This window comes from Struthio camelus, chromosome 3, assembly GCF_040807025.1.
Source record: "Struthio camelus isolate bStrCam1 chromosome 3, bStrCam1.hap1, whole genome shotgun sequence".
NCBI classification, from domain to species: domain Eukaryota; kingdom Metazoa; phylum Chordata; class Aves; order Struthioniformes; family Struthionidae; genus Struthio; species Struthio camelus.
This window is the reverse complement of record NC_090944.1, coordinates 103,176,667-103,193,845: the sequence shown is the minus strand read 5'-3', so window position 1 is coordinate 103,193,845 and position 17,179 is coordinate 103,176,667. Positions and strand designations below refer to the sequence as shown.

General features: G+C 42.7%; 1 protein-coding gene across 9 annotated transcripts in view; it reads right to left on the bottom strand.

Annotated features, from left to right (window-relative positions):
• The window catches only part of LTBP1 (latent transforming growth factor beta binding protein 1), a 223,123-nt gene extending 206,913 nt beyond the window's left edge, over positions 1-16,210 (bottom strand). For 5 of the 9 annotated variants that reach the window (XM_068939410.1, XM_068939413.1, XM_068939414.1 and 2 more), the window contains exons 1-2: positions 15,210-16,011; positions 14,519-14,589 (exon numbers count right to left, since the gene is read on the bottom strand). In XM_068939410.1, the coding sequence (XP_068795511.1) occupies positions 14,519-14,589; positions 15,210-15,667 (529 nt within the window). In that variant the 5' untranslated portion in view covers positions 15,668-16,011. Of the gene's footprint in view, positions 1-14,518; positions 14,590-15,209 lie in introns of all 9 variants that reach the window. The other 4 variants (XM_068939417.1, XM_068939419.1, XM_068939409.1 and 1 more) reach the window with 3 other exon arrangements.
• Between the last annotated feature and the right edge of the window lie 969 nt (positions 16,211-17,179).

Genomic DNA, 17,179 nt, shown 5'->3' with positions numbered 1-17,179 from the left:
TTCTTCTCAAACATACCTCCCACGTGTTGTTCAGCAATATATCTCCTCTTGAAAGCTACTTAACAGAACTAGCTTAATTGTACTGAACTAGCATATTCTGTATTTTCCTGGCAACAAAAAAAGTAATCATTTGTTTATTTATATTTCTGCTTACTTTGGAAAGTACATTTTGTCTTTGACTGCCAGAAGGCTGAAGAGCATTTTCACAGAAAATTCGGGTAGGAATTTTCAAGTATGTTATAACAGATAAGCTGATTCTCCCTTGCATTTTGCCTTTAAGATCTAGATTTTCCTATGAACAATAACAACTCACTTACACACGAACAACTGAAATGAATCATATCTTTGCAAAATAGATTCTTAAATTTTAATCAAGTTTCAATGACTAAAGTGGAGCAGAAGTCAATCTATCATGAGCTACATGTTAATATTAACTGCTAAAAAAAATATTCCAAGAACAGAGGTGTCTAGCTACTCCAAGCATTATGATGCCCCAGAAAATTGACAAATTTATGGGCAAGTACGATTGAGGGCATTTCTGAATTTGAACCACCAAGCGACAGCTGAACAAAGACTAGGATACTCATTTGATTTTCCTTATTCCAATCCGCCATTATTTGTCAAACAGAAAGATTTTCAGAACATCTAAGGATCTAAGAGCACAGGTCCATTAGAAACGTTTCCTTTTAAAAGGCAGAAGAAGAAAGCATACACTCAAAATGGTCTTTTCAAAAACCTTTTTAATGTGGTTCTTTAAAAGGGATGATCTGTATCTCAAGTTATATATAACTAAAGGCAAACCAGGCCATTCCAGCACATCTCTTCCATCACTACGCAACAACTCTCATTTCAGTAATGACTAGATTTTTATTTTATGTTAGAGTAGTACTGAAACTATACATACTTCACAATGTCTTGTTATTGCTGGCTAGGTGGTCCCTGTACTACCCCTGGTGTCTAGATGAAAAGGAGGTAGAGAATTTAGCATCTCATTTTCAAAAGCAAGCTAGAACCCTGCTTGATGCAGTATAAAAATGGCTGCCTCATTCCAGCTTCTCTCCCCGCTAGAATGCGGAATATTCACGAACACTGCTGACCTGACAGTTCTGCAGTAAACAAAAACACAACTACCTGCACGGCATTTCAGTTTGGTTGTTTAAAAAAATAAATAATAATAATTTGTGGGTTTCTTTATGCAGCTTTGTCTTCATCAGTCTGGAGAGAATCACACTATGAAACAGTGACAACACAGATTCAAACTTTCAAACAAAATAAAGAGGTAATACAACTCTAAGCGGGGCAGGTGATTCAGAAGTGATCTTAAAGAACTATTCCTCAGTAACGACAGCACTATGATAAAGAACTCTGGAGAGACCATAAGGCCATAACAGTGACCCAGCCATCATTCTAACGAGATTAAAACCTGAAGAAACTGTGCAGAGATTACAGTGAAACAGTCTGGGGACAGGCACTTTAACCAAAAAAAAAAGAAACACAAAAAGTTTCTGTAAAAATTAGGAGTTTTTCAAGTCCCATTTTTTGCAACATAAGAAATACGTTTTGAATATGGATTTTTTTTTTTATATTTATGGACATGCCTCTATGTTAACTTTCAGACTTGTTAAAAAGTTAGCTTAATTTTGTGTTTTATTTTTGGATGGATTTGTTATTTAAAATACAAAAAGGGTAAATCAATAAAACAAAATATACAGTCCACTAGAACACTGATCATTTTGTGTCTCAACTCTCAAAAGTAAACTAAGAATTCATACATGTACAAAAGACTATACTGAGAAAACTGCAAGTCTTTCTTTGTGGTTAAAAATCAAAGCTGTGCTTCAGACGCTTAAGAAAACTTAAGTTTTCACTTATCAAAATGAAACTAATAAGGTTGCAATGAATTTAAAACTAGGAGCTGAAAATAGACTGCTTTTAAATGACCTTCTCTTTTTTCACCCAAACAGACTTTACGATTCTTACTTCACTGACAGCAACGTAAACCCAAAGAGTTTCTCTAGTTTTTATATAAAACATATGAAGCTTTGCAGGACAAACTGCATTACTCTAACATCTGGCCTCACAACAAAACAAGCGTTAGCACGTCCAACAAATGTGTTATGGAAGAGTTTTGAGACAAACTGTGTCTGTGTGATTAGTGACAGCAGGTGAAAACACTGATCCATTAGATCTTCACAACAATCCATCCTTTAATTGAAGTTCTTCATTAATGTTGTGTAATAGAAGACCACAAAATAAGATACCAGATCACATTTTTAGGAAAGAATTAAAATGAATTTTTTAAATTGACATAAGATGGCAGTTTATTTTTGAAAACGTTCAAGACGGCTGCAACATGCCAAATGTATGACCTAATTATTTTATTTGAAGACAACAATAATGGCGCATCTAATTCTAACACCACTATTTTCCATAAAGCTAAGCTTCCAAAATCTGGAGTCTGGAAGTATTAAGTTGAAAAGTGGGCCAATACACTCAGGTTAACAGCAATGGGCTTGGTACTATTGAATTGAAGGTGGTCAGGACTGTGGATTCAAAAAAGAAACTTGGCAAAGACGCGAGTAATTAGACCAGCTGTACTAGGATAGATCAAAGGTCCACTTATCCTTGTCGTCCTCCATTATTAACCACTAGTGGATGCTTCAGGAAGGGTATAAGAACAGCGTGAAAAGCAATGCAAGTTTATCCCGTAACAGCCTTAAGCAATTAGAGGCCTAGAAATTTCCTGAGCAATAGTGTTTTGTTTTAACATTTAATAACCCTCAACAGATTTTTCTTCCAAGAGTTTGCTGAATTGGTTTTTGAACCTCTGTTAGTTTTCAGCCTCTAAAAACACCTTGTGGCAATGAATAATTATACTTTCACGGCACATGGTTAATGTGCAAGAGAAAGAAATATAATTAAATCTGAACTGGTATTCTGTGAAGGCTAACATAAGACTTATGACTTAAGCAGGTTAAGTAGAGGGTATGCTTTGTGTTAGTCTTCTTTTTAGAGCACTGTTGTACAACTTGATCTCACAACCATTAGAAATCTTTGCTGGAAGGCAAATCTGGAGGTCAGCAATCCAAACCTCCCTTTAAAAGCAGGACTATTGCTAACACTAGATCACGTAGACATGGCTATGTCTAGCGGAGTCTTGAAAACTGCCAAGGATAGAGATTTCATGACCTCCCACGGCAGCTGCTCAGTAGTTCTGCACTGACCTCAAAATGACAAGAATTACTTTGCCTCGTTATACACATCCTGCCTGTCTGATAGAAATCACTGTATAGTAGCTACACTCGGAATCTAACTTGAGGCACCTCATCACAGAAATGAATCACTATTGGTTTCTTACACACTCAGTGAAAAGGGATCTTTAAAGAAGGCAATTCAGACCAGCAGCCTAACTGAAAGGTTACTTGCCCCTTCGGAAGGCACCTTACTATCTCTTACCATGCAGAGAGGCTTGACAAATTAGGTGCTGAGGTTAGAAGGCCAGAGACAGAAAATATTACCTCCTCCCACTTCCCATAAGACAAGTATAATTGGGTAAATGGACGTGGGGTTTGTTTGGATTAGTTTTGTTTTGTTAAGATCACGCAACTGGTATCTATTAAAAATTAGGCAAGTTGTTCCCTAAGCAGCAGAATTAGCAAACGCCTGCTTCTTAAGATTCTTCCTTTCTCATCTTCCACTATAGTAAGTCCTGTCTCCATGTCATGTCACAGCCATGAATAAGACTTCTCTTTCTGTACCTAGGTCAAAAAATGACTAATGCGGAGCAAGAGCTAAAGTGGCCAACCAGCACATGTATATCGATGGACCAGTAAATAGCTCCCCACAGTGTATAACAGTTGCGTTTTGCCTTCTTTTTCATTTGGAGATAGTGCTAATTAGCAGTTCCTGACTAAGCACAACACTGAAGTTAACAATATGACAGTGATGATAATCACTGAAGTTAAAAAATGAGCCATAATAATTGCTTTAAGTTATCCCCATGGCAGTTGTTCTAGAATAGACTTGCACTGGGAACTTTTCTAATAAACAGGAAACTACCAAAAATACATCATTACATTTCATTAATCCTCAAGACATTCCACAAAAGTGGGAGCAAAACTTGAACTAGAGACAAAAAGAGTCCCAGAGATCATTTAGGAACTGCTCATCAAAAAGACAGCATCCTGCCTGTCTCTAATTGCGTGGAAGGTCTTCCCCATTGCTAAGTTGGCTATACAAATATAAATCCAGTCTGAATTATGAGCTGTAACTACGCTTACAAGGCAGGAGGCTGTTAAAGTAGTAAGGCAAACTGTGAAAGACTGCAGAAAGACCTTACACCTCAAGCAGTTAAGCAATAAAACGGCAGATGTCATTCAGTGTAGATATATGCAAAGCAAGCACATTTGAGGGGAAGGAAAAAAAAAAAAAAATCTAGCCTAACCATTATGCCCCTCTATACAGCCACACCTGAAGTGTGTCTACATATACTCACACCTGGAGTACAGTGTACCATTCTGGTCCCCTCAAAAAGGATTTCCTAGTGGTAGAACCTAGGAAAGGTTCAGAGAAGGGCAACGAGGATGATCAAAGGTGTGGAATAGCTTTCACATCAGTAATGACCAAGGCCTCTTTAGTACAGGAAACTTGGAAGTATGGCAGAATTCTGCAAACTCCTAAGTAGCATAGAAGAGGTAAACAGGACAACACCTCTTCTGTCTTAAGAGCATCAAATAAAAACAGCTGGTGGCAGGTTCAAACACTAAGAGATACAAATGTGGGGGAAGAGGTAGTAATTAACCCATGCTACCATATTTTCTTCGGAAGTCTGGAATTACTAAATGCCAAAAGCATTTTCTGATAAGGTATTGTAACGTTTGATCTTTTTAAATACTTTTCTTTTATCAGCTATTGTTTGCCACCGTCACAGATGGAATACTGGGCTACATGTATACTTTTCCGACATTGTACGGTTGTAGTTATGTGGTTCTTTCAAAAACGCAAGTACAAAATAGTAACACTATCTTTAAACTTAAAGTTTAAGAGACCCTTCCAAAACACCTGTACATTGGTTTGGAAGTGATCTATACTTACACACTTGTCAGTGCATGTGTTCATGTCGTTTTGGTTGAAGAGTAAATAAATATTTGCAGGAGAAAGACTTCACATCTCATTTACAAGCTTATTACATCTCATTTACAAGCTTATTTCCTGCCAGTTCTCCAAATGATCTAGAGATACAAATTACAAAAACTTATTTTTCAATTATAAATTCACAGTAAACAATTTAAGTGGTCCTGAAAGTTTCCTCTATGTCTAACCTTTTCATCTCAGCTCCACCTTTAGGGATCTCCTTTATCAAGCAACTGCTGTTAGTTAGTACTTGAACAGTCACAGAAATATTTCAATGTCATTCCTGAATTTTTAATACTCTGATACAGTGATTATAACAGTGATAATTATATACAGTGATTGTAACACCTTCTTGAGTCTTTTAATTCTTTGTTACCGTTATATGAACTGGGAATGAGGATGCCACGCTAGAGACTAGATAGCCAAAAGTTAACTGAAGGAACATTAAGACTCAATATCTAATGCTTTTTGGCGAATCTAGTTCTCCATCTAAGTATCCCTCACCAAACAGTTTTCAAAAGTTGAATTGTACAGAAAGTATAGCTACCAATTCTATAGTCACTGAGGTCGATGGAGAGGAATCTGTTACTAAGGGCCTAAGAGCCAAGCTGCAAAACTTGGCTGAAGTTTCAATCACAAGAAATGGCTTTGTCTCCAGAAAGCCTGTATGAATTGTGCACTACTAATGGAGGGAATATTATGATCATCTGTATCTTCCTACACAGGAACTTTGTTCTTATCATAACTAGATGGACTAAGAGAATTCTTTCCCTAAAAAGACTTCAAATGAAAGCATGCGTCACTGTTGGAATTCTGAACTGGTCCATTTCAAAACATCTGATGCATTCCCATATTGACATGGATGACTGTGTAAACACGACCTCCAAGAAAGAAAGGAAACAAGAAAACAATGTCTTTGCCACACAATTCTTCTTAAACAAAAATCAGAGTTCTTCTCCTAGCCTAATGGCAACATAAGACACTTTATTAAGATTATTTTTTATGTATCTTCATGGAATTTTCTCTAGATGCTAAGATTTGGCATAAATTAATGGCAACTATACTCAAATATGCCTAAATTCAAAGCAACGCACTACTTTATCAGTCATAGGCATATAATACACTTGATATTTGCTATTTTCATTAACGCTGTGTTTACTAGAGCTCATATAGTATAATATTAAGCTAGACTGCACAATCTGGGAGACATTTTAAAGTACGCAAGATCAGAATCACACGTATTCTGACAGTGCAAACAATATTAAATTTCACATGTAATATAGCCTTCTTTCATTTCAGCAGCAAAAACAACCATCCACTACAGAATGGACTAAGCCAAGGAAACCAGACGATTCACATGTTAAATGTTGTTCTTGGTTGCTGGAGTGGTTAATACTCCAGTCTGCAATCCTTTTAATTCTCTTAACCTTTCCTCATTACACTGCTTATTCATTTTGTTACAAAACCCTTTTAAGAAATACGCAGGAAATTGAATGAAAACTAAGAGAAACTCAGTAAAGAAACAACTGAAATTTTTTTTAACTGGGAGCAGGACTCAGACAACTGAAGCATTACAGAAAAGCAATATCAAAAGAATATTAATCATAACAGAGTAATTAAAATACTAAGAATAACTAAGTATTTCCTAAACCGAACCAATTTTCAATGAGAGTTCACCACTTAGTTAAGCTCCTTCAAAAATACAGGCCTAAACTGCCATCTAGAGAAAATTTAAAGACTGATCTGAATTACCAAAAAACAAGTTTCACCATTGGACACAAAAGAATACTCCTTTATCAGAAACCAGTAATCCAAAACTATAGATATGTACAAAGATTACTATCTGCTTTTCCAAAAAAGCACAGTAGAGCAAAGCTGTTCTTAGCCCTGTATTTAAATGAACACATTGACTTGCTAACGTGTCTGAGTATACTCACATGCAGGGTCAGAAATGCAGAGAGAGCAACAATAAAGCTCTGCTGTTTTTCCGTTGTCAACAGAGAGGATCTGTTTTCTAGGAACAAATCAAGCTATGCAAGTGAAGTACCAGCGCTTTTAAAAGCAAAACAAAAAACACTCCACTAAAGTGAGAAAAATCAAACCTAACCAAATATCAGTTCATGCTAGTTACAGAACATAGACTCACTTTACAATTTGAACCATCCACAATCCACTAATGCTCGGGACTGCTATATTTGAACAAGGAGTCAATTGAGGGAGGTCACTGCCTCTCTCCATCCAACCACCACTAACCTCTCTCTCTCCTAGGTGATCTGAACTTGCTCCAACGTAGGAGTCAGTCTCCAAGAAGCTGTGCTTCATGGTGGAGGTTGCAATGGTACGTGTGGTATCGCCAGAGCTGCTGCTGCACCCAACGGCTTCTGAACCGGCGGAGTGCAGAGCCCCGCACCCTACCACCTCTGCTCTCCTCCAGAGGCCAGGCGGCTTGCTGAGCAAGGACACGCAGCTGCTTCGCTCTGCTCTCCCGCTTTGTTATACAGAAAGGCGCAAGGGGGGAATACATGCTGCTTCCAGCTTTTTCCTTTCTCCCCATCTGTATCACCGCTCTCCCAACAGTGAATGCCACAGCCCAGGCAACAACACAAGGGAGGCACAGGCGCTGAGTGCCAGAAACAGGTCTAAGCCATGCTACGCAGAGGGGAGCGTTAGATCAGTGTTAGAAGTACCCCTTCACAGTCAGCACGTACTTTTGTTATTGCACACATACCAAACCAGGAGAACACTGTGAATCACAGTATCAACCGCAGCTCTTCCAGAGTACCTACACAGCCTTCTGCATCTATTCCAAATTACAGACACATTTAAAATTACTAGCTGGCAAATCTGAAAGCTAAAAAACCCCAGATCTTCTGGGTTCCTTCTGATACTATGTCAATAGAGGATGTGTTCGGGACTTTTCATCCACTGTAGATTTACAACTTTACCTGCCACACATTCTGCTTCTTATTACTAAGATTTTTAACTGCTACAATGAGCCTAGTGAGTTCACTTATAAATCTATCATCTGCCTGAATGCACAAGCACAAAGTCTTGAGAAACACTGTTCCATGTCTTTTAAGGTTTGCCTTTTTTTTTTTTTTTTAAATGTATACACAAGTGTAGTATTTGCATAAAATAGAGAGGGTCAAAATGGGTCCAGAAATAAAAAACACAGGTAGGTTTCATCTCAAACAAATTGTGGACTATGTGTTCCTTCACAGGAGAAGCAACAACAAATTGGATGGTCGTGTCTCTATGGCAGAGAAGAGCTAGCCAACTCCTCATCTTCTCACCGTTCTTATTCCCTCTTCAGTAACAAAGCTGACTGCTGAAAATGGCTAATAGACCAACACTGCACTCCAAGTCTACATTACTGCTTTAGTTTGGATCAGGATCCTCTTGCCATTGTGGAGCTATCTGAAAGCACACGCACTGGACCCCTTTTAGATCCAGGAAAAAATAAGAAAAAAAACAAACAAGAAGAAAAACTAAAAAACCCTAAAAAAAACTAGAAAACTAAACCAGAAAGATACAGACTCTGAGAAAGCACCTAATGCTTTTCAGCCTCCTATTAGCATTCATTCCATGAGATCAGACTACACCTAAAATATAACAAAACCCTGAAACATGCACAGTAGGGACCTTAAGTCAGCAAAGCCAAGGGTTCCAGTCTATAGGTCTGTTCCCTTTAGTCCGTGTTACTCACAACATAGACACAGGCTAAGATTACAAGAACCTGAGTCCTCTCTCTCTCCCTTGTCCCCAAGGGCAGTAAATGAAAATAAAGCAGAATAAAACTATCACATAGTAAAATAAATAAATAAATAAAGAGAGAATTAAGGCTTGCCCACTACAAAAGCCAATCTATTTCTTCTATATGAAATTTGAAAGTTTTGTTTACATGTTACAGTAGCAACCACAGCAGGGGAAAACAAGCTACTCAAGTAGTGGCTTTCAGTTATTCAATCTTGAAGTGTTTGAAAGTAACATCAAAGAACAGATTAAAAAGGACAAATGTATAGGTCAGTTATAAGAGGTCAAAGTCATCATGAACTTCAAAAAAAAAGACTATTCATCTCTTGAGACATTTAGCTTTGATTTAGACAGTTTGAAGGAGATTCATACGGCTTTTACTGAGATGACAATCTTAGAAAGTGAAGAAGAAACATTTGGGAAGAATATGTTATCGTCAAGCTTTTTATATGTAATGTAAATAAACAGAGCTTGGTGAAATTCTCAGCCATAAAACTGATTAAGCACGTGCCTGGGGAACCATTTATGACCAAAAAACCTCGAACAGGAACAGCTGCAAACATTTTAAGTACTCCATTCCATTGCTCAGAAATACAGCTCTCCTGGATACCACCATCTCTAAGAGCTTAACTGAAGACAGAGAAAAAAAGATTCTGAGCAACCAAATACAAAAATATTTGGCAATACACAAAGTTTTATGTCTAAACTGGGAGACTCACATATGCATCTAAGCTTCCAGGTCTAGATCCCAATCCTACACCAGGACAAGACCCAAGCATGCAACCTTGCCCTTACCTTCCCCAAGAAATCTCGGGAGCACGAGCAACCTAGGGCTTGCTCCATCCCGATCTTGGACGACGAGGAATCTAGAACCACTGGTTATATTGTGAAGCGCACTTATCACAATGGAGAGACGAAGCCACAGCATACTAACTCAGCAAGAATAGCAAGAGATACAGCCCTGAAGGTTTAGGGATAAGACCGCTCCAACTGAATAGTAATACATAAGCAGAGGCCATATAGATTTGAGGAATGAATGAAGGGGACCTTTTTCAGGACAAGTATTAGCATAACTTCTTCACCAGCAGGAAGACTCATTTTATCGTATATTTCCTCATCCTGAAAAAGGAATTAAACCTTGCTTATCTAATACATTTATTTTATTTTGAGCTAGCAAGTCTTTCAAAGAACATACGCAAGATATTTTAACATAAAAAAACCTCGATGGCTTATCTATCTTATTTTAACTTTTTTCAAGGTGCCGAAGCACACGCTAAAGAGAGGAAAGAACATTATAGCCTGGTTCAACTTATCTAGTTCAGTTCCAGTTTCCTCACTTTGTGCCCATACAAAGAATACATACGTGTACATACACATACCCTCAGCTCACAGAGATATGACAGTCTTCTTTTTTTAATTGACAGTGATGGCACAAGCAGGTTTTTCCTCTACGCAAATGGTAATTCCTCTCCATATATGCAATTTACTCTAAATGCAATCCTGCAAAATCCACTTTCTCAACTGTTTGCCCTATGAGCCTTCCTCAGATCTCTGCGATAAGGAACTCGTGTTTCAGTATTCTGTTAACAAAAGCGGGTGGGAGAGAGTTGGTTGTTAATTCTCATCGTTGAGAATGAAAGTTATAATTCCTCCAGGTAATGCTATTTTAAACTATTCAGTTTACACTGAAAGCATTCAAGCAGTTTATATTAATACTCCAGAGCAAACATACTATTATACATTTTAGGTGATGTCTATATTTACAGTGAAGTGGTCTTGTTAAATCTTTTTGGAAGTACCGGACAGTGCATACAAGAGTAACTTTCTTCTTGATTTCCCACTCCAAAAGCTTGTAAGCTCATTAAAACGAAACAGCATTTTCTGCAGGAACTGATATTAACTAAAACAACTGCAGCAGCAAGTAACAAACTAGCAGACAGCAGGTTTCAATAGCATAAACATGCAGCTAAGAGACAGGAACTCCTAATTTCCAGCTCAGGTCTTTCAGTCAATTGTTTTAACTTGTCCAGGGCCACATTTAACCTATGTTTCCAATTCCCTAAGCAAAACAACAAACAACAAAAACAAAAACCCCACACTCTAGGTTTTACTTGCCTTACAGCCATGTTAGAAAGCTAATTAATGTAATAATTAAATAATGGAATAACGCTCTGGTAATGCAACAAGTACTAACAAAACAATCATTACATGTAGCCGAGCCTGATGTCTCAAGCCTTGATGGTATCTTATTATTGCTCTTACATAGATTATGACCTATGATAACTAGGACTGTAAGACAACAATCTTTGTCATAAACCCTTTCACATACTTATAACTTTTCAAGATGTTTATAGTTGTGGTTGAAATTTTCCCCCCTAAAGATGGATGCCCTTAACATAACGGAAAGGTCTTCTTTGAAGGTTTGAAGTTGTTCTTCTAGTGTTAGCAATTCTGAATATTTTATGAACTTTATGATTTACAGTTAGCATTATGCAGTTCTTCATAATCAAAGTCATAAGAATGTCTTTTTCAAACTTGGCAGGATAAAACTTTACAACGTAGAAGTGAGATATTGGGCACAGAGGGGAAGAAACTATACCTGTAAATTGGATACAGCACACATACACACACAGGTAGTTATGAGAAACACAAAGGCTCACCTTTTGAGGACAGACTTCAAAACTCCAAAGAGAACATGAATATGGAAAACACAGCAGGAAACTTGAAACTAAAGTTTACAAAAAGGACTTGAAAAGTCCATTTGCCTCCCCCATACAGATGCTGCCCTCTACCTGCACAGAAACATTTCAAGTACCCCTTATTGCCTCTACCTGGGGAAACGTCATACAGCTGCCACAGTTAACAGCCAGAGGACCATCAGCCTGGAACAGAAGTCACCCAAGGGAAGAGCAGCCCCTCAGTACGAGCTCGATGCTTGAGAAAGCAGGCCTAACAAACACCTGCACTCAAGGGAAAGGTAGAGGGGAAGGTTAACAAAGCCATAGCTGCAAGACCGTACCTCTTCACTTCAACTCCCGTTTCTGTGGATTACAGGCTGGCTTATTAACACAGGTGCAGCACAGCAGAAACACATGGTGCTTGTTCCAGTCTGGGATTACACCTGAGCTAATAAGCCTCACTGATCAGAGCTGGCTCTCAGCACTCTGGCTCTGGAAGCATGATGCAGACAAATGGAAGTTGGCTCTGGAAAGAGCCAGCATGGGTCTGGGGTTTATTAGCTCAGGCTTTGCACTATGCAAAAGAACATAAACTGGCCCTAGAGGCCAAATAGCTTATTAAAGTGATACTGAGCCTGAGCTAATAAACCCTGACAGATCCAAACTGACTCTGCATGAAGTCAGCTCAGGTGTGTCTACATCTGTGGCACAATTAATCAACAACTGAAATAATCCACTCAGAAACAACTGAGAGTTCACTGTCTGCATTAAAAACAACAACAAACTTATTTTTTACAGGAAACAAAGGGGTTAACTTTTGTTCAGTTAAAGGGTTTTTGTCCTTTTGAAAGGAACATCAGGAGAAGAGGTTCAAGAAAAGGAGATCTCTGGCTTTTATGACTGTGAGACTAGCGTTCCACAGTTAAGTCAATGCTATCTCATGGTTTTTCTAAGTTACAAAACAGACAACTTCAGTACATTTAGTGCTTCCCTTGGCTTGCCAAAAGAGGGTGAAACTGAGACTATCTAAGCCAAGTGCATTATACCACTGCCGAGAGGTATAAGAGTAGCATCAGAGCAGAGAGCAAAAATATTTAATGCAAAGGAGGGCCCAATATCAGAGAGACAAAATGAGAAGGAAAGGTCAAACAAAGTATTCTGCCCCCCCGCTTAACTCTTTATCTGCTACTTCAGTCCTCCAACAACTATGTGAATGAAATAAGTAATCTATGGATTTAAATGAGATTCTACACCGCTATCCCATAAAAATCTAATTGCCTGACTTGGTCATTATGAAGAATATAAAACTAGAAATATAAAGAAGAATATGAAAATAGAAAGAGGGAATAAAAAAGAGAAGGCAAAAAAGAAAAGACAAAAAAAGAAAGAACAGTTGGATGATAACAGGAGAATTGACAAGACAGAGCTTGAAGGAGAGAAAGCGAAGAACATCACTTAATTTAAAAATAGAAGTTAAAGAGACCTACTGAAATTACAGGAAAGAAAAGTTATTGGAAGACATAGAGAAAGCAGATCAAAGCCAGAAAGAAGAAAATTGTTTTATTGTTCAAGATAATGAAAATAAAATTGGCTGACAAAATCGTTGCAATTTAAATACAGTTTTTGAGTTTTAATTTCCTTTAATTATCCTGAGTTCTTTTTACTTCAGTTAGTCTTTCAGCCAGTGTAGATGTCTATTAAGCTCCAAAACTAACTTCAAAATATTGTCTGAAACAACGTAAGCAAAAGGAAATCAGTTTAGTACTTGTAACTTGTGTTAAGTAAAAAAGGTGACTAACCTAACACAGCAGCATTTATTTAAAGCTGAAAATGTTAATTTAGAAGACTACCTTAAATGCGTGCCTAAACTGGTCAGGGAAATTGTGCAGTTTTGTCTTCCACAGCCTACTATAATAAGGTCTTTACTTCTTTACAGCAGCTCCCTGCAGGTCAAAGGTACTTGACCTTTCTGAGGATTACAAATGTGACTGCTCCCTGTTGTGAAAAATCCCACACAGGGACAAAAACTCCTAAGGAAACCCCCCAAAGAGTATGCATCTTGAAAACGTCGTTTCCTCCAACTCTCTCAGGCACAGAAGCCTGTCTTGCTGAACTACGGCGATGGTCCAAGCTCTGCACATTCTCGATGATACCTAAAGAAGCTTCCTGAAGAGGTGTGTCATTCCAGTGATTTCCAGCTCTTCCATGACCTCATGGCAACATAGCTCCAGTTTAGCCACTTGCAGTCATCCCTGAATCCTGCCTAAATTAGCACAGACTATTTTCTGTTTTGCATCGGAAAGGACAGCCCGAGTATGGTAGTACTGATTTGATCAGTGTTATTTCATGCAGTTGTTTTATGCTTCTAAATATCCCAGTGAGGGTGAACCCCTGTACAAGAGCTTTTTCAAACCCACTTCTTTGGGCTTGCTCCACTCTTAAAAGAGTCTAAGCATGGGATTATCACATAGGCTGCTGATGAAAGGACAGTGTGTGTGCATGGCAATTCCTTGCTCCCCACTTTTGCTTCTCTGGCATGTTCTTTACCCCATTAAGCTCCTCTGTTCAAGGAATTCCCAACACCCAAGAGCTAATGTTTTTGCACAGTGGTCGCCTACATTCACCTGGATGAAATCCTGCAAAGTTTCCTCCCCAAATGCCACTGCTGTGCTGAGAATAAACACAAGAAGCATCCGCTGCTCGCCCTTTAGCACGGCCGCAAGTTAGCGAGCGGTGATTTAGGAGTAAAAACCGGAGCGTTACGCCCGCCACGCACCCCGATACTGTGGGAGAACAGCGCAAGCCGGCCGGCTAGCTACACCGGAGCATCAGCGCGGCACCCGCAGCTCAGCAGACGCCCCTTGGCCCACCGCGGATATCGGCATTTACCGCCGGGCCGGGCGCAGGCCTGGTCCCCGCAGGGCCCCCCCCCGGCCAGTCCCCCAGCTACTCACGTTTGATGCACCTCTGGGAGCCCGTGGCCTTGCTCCAGCCGTGGCAGCACTGCCCCCCGCAGACGTTGACCCTGCGGGAACAGCAAAGAGGGGCGAGGGTCCGGCGGGGCCGGGCCGGGCCAGCACCGCTCGCCGGGGCGGCGGGGCGGGCGTTAGGGCCGGCGAGGGAAAAGGCGGGAAGAATTAAACGTCCCGACGCGCGTTCGAGCGAGCTCCTCGCGCACCAACGGCTCCCCCAGCAACGGCCGTTTAACGCCTGCGAGGGGAGGGGAGGAGAAGGGGGGGAACCCCGAGCGTTGATTTGGGAGCGGGGTGGGGGGAGGAAAACGAGAAGGGCCGGAGCCCAGCCGGCGCCTCGCCTACGGGACCGAGCCGGGCGGAGCGGAGCGGAGGGGCCGTCGGGCTCCCGGCGCTCGGCCAGGACGAGCCGCCGCCACCGGCTCTGAGGGGGCGCGGCGCGACCGGCCCCGGTGCGCGGGAAGGTGGCGGGGCGGGGGGGGGGGGGGAAGGACGGCGGCCAAGGGCGACCGGCGGGGCAGGGACGGCGGCAACGGCCCGCGGCCAAGGGCGCTGCGGCTCCCGGTGCGCGGAGCGGCCGCGCTGCCCGCTCGGCTGCCCCGGCGCGGGCAGCGGCGCCGCCGCCACCACGCTGGGGCGCGGGGGCCGGGCAGGGGCGGGGAGGGCGCCTTACCCCGGCAGCGGCGGCAGCTGGTGCTTCTGGCGGAGCGGCAGGCCGGCGCTGCTGTTGCCGTGGGGGCCCGGCGGCGGCGGCGGCTTGGGCCGCGGGCCGAAGCGGGTGGGCTTGGCGAAGGTGGCGGCGGCGGAGTTGGGGTGGCCCTGCCCGGCGGGGCCCAGGCGGAGCTGCACGCCCGAGCCGCCCGGCTTGCTCATCCGCCGGCTGCGCTCCAGGGTGCTGCTGCTGCTGCCGCCGCTGCTGTAGCGCGTGTTGAGCTGGACGTTAAAGGTGCGCGGCTGCTGCCCCCCGAGGAGGGTCGGGCGCTGATGCCGGCTGCTGGACGAGCCCGCCTGGCCGGGGTGCAGGACGTATGTGATCCTCCGCAGCCTGCCCTTTTCGGAAGCAGCGAGCGCCGGTGACCAAAGCGCACAGGCACAGAGGAGAAAACCCCATCTGATCCAAGCCATTTCCATAGCGGGAGCCCCTGCAGCCGGCAAGCTTCACGGACCCCCGGTGCAAGGATTTCCTCTCCTCCAAAGTATGTGTGTGTGTGCGCAACTCCCGTCCCTTGCACTCTGCACCGCTCCCGGGGTGCAGATCCTTCCTCCTCTCGCTTCCCCCCAACCTTCTCCGGGAGGGGAGGAAAAAAGCCTCAGATCCCCCCTACCCGTCCCCCGAACTGTTAGAAAGTTCAGCAAACAAGTTGCCCCGTGGAGCAGGAAAACACTGTTAGCAGAAAGGAAGCGATGGGTGCGAGCGGAGCTCCGAGCCGGACTGCAAAGGGAGGAGGAGGAGGAGCAGCGGCGGCAGCAGCAGCAGGGGAAGGGTGTTTTCTGGAGGGGGGTGGTCGCAATAAGGAGCAGATGTTTCGGTTGCTGGAGCTGCCAGTGGTCCTGCGCGCGCGTGTAAGAAATAGCCTTTAAGCCGCTTCGCGCTGAAAAGCCTTTTTTAAGAGTTTCTCCGCCAGCCAGCGAGAGCGCGCGCGGGGAGGGGAGGGGGCGCGCGCGCTGCCCCGCGCCGCCGGTGTGGGGCCGCCGTGACGTCACGCGGCGCTCCCGGGCCGGCGGCGCGGCGGCGGGGGCGCGGGCGGCGGCGCGGGCCGGGGCCGGGGCCGGGGCCGGGGCCGGGACCCCGCCGCGCGTCGGTGTGCGGCGGGGCGGGCGCCTGGGCCGGGGGGCACCGCGCCCCGCCGGGCTCCCCAGCACGGGGGCACCCCGCGCCGCCGGCGCCCCTCGGAAATCCGATTTTTGGCTTATGAAGGCTAACTTGCCATGCTGCTTATTGCACAGACGACGTAACTATTCAATAAAGTTCAGGTAACAGTACTTTTTGCTCTAGGGGAGCATTGCCGTCCTGTTTTAATGGATTTGGAGGGAGTCGGACAAGAAAAATCAAATACCCTAATCTCTATGTCTCTCTCTGTGAGGCCCCATGCAACAGCTTAAGGGTCCGTCTGGGTAGAGTGGCGATGGGTGTAAGGCTTTAAACCCTGAAAATTCTACATACGTCCTTCGCTTCCTCCGAAGGAACTCAGTGAAAGTGCTTATACATGTTAAATAAGCGTTTTCCTCAGTCACTGCGTGATGAGAGCTGTAGATCTGAGATTCTTCTCAGCAGGTACCTTTTTTATTTTTTCTAATGTTTATAAAGCATGATGTATTCCTGGAAGGCAAGATACTAATCAGAATTGCACACCTGGAATTAATATATAAGCAAAACTGCCTGCATTTGTCTCCAGCATATCTTTACTGATGTTTCCCTTTAGTATTATAAATAAGAAAAAAAAACCCAGAAAGTTAACAAAGTACCCTGAAGAGTCCATCTTTTAAAACATTCAGGAGCTAATGTGTGAGTTCTCTCCAAGAAACTTTGTGGAGAATCAAATAGCTTGCAAATCCCATAGCTTGGAATTCAGGTCTTCCTCCTCCGTTTCTCCTCTGCTCTTTTCCAGAGCTTTAAGGACACTGACCCTGGCTCCAAACTGA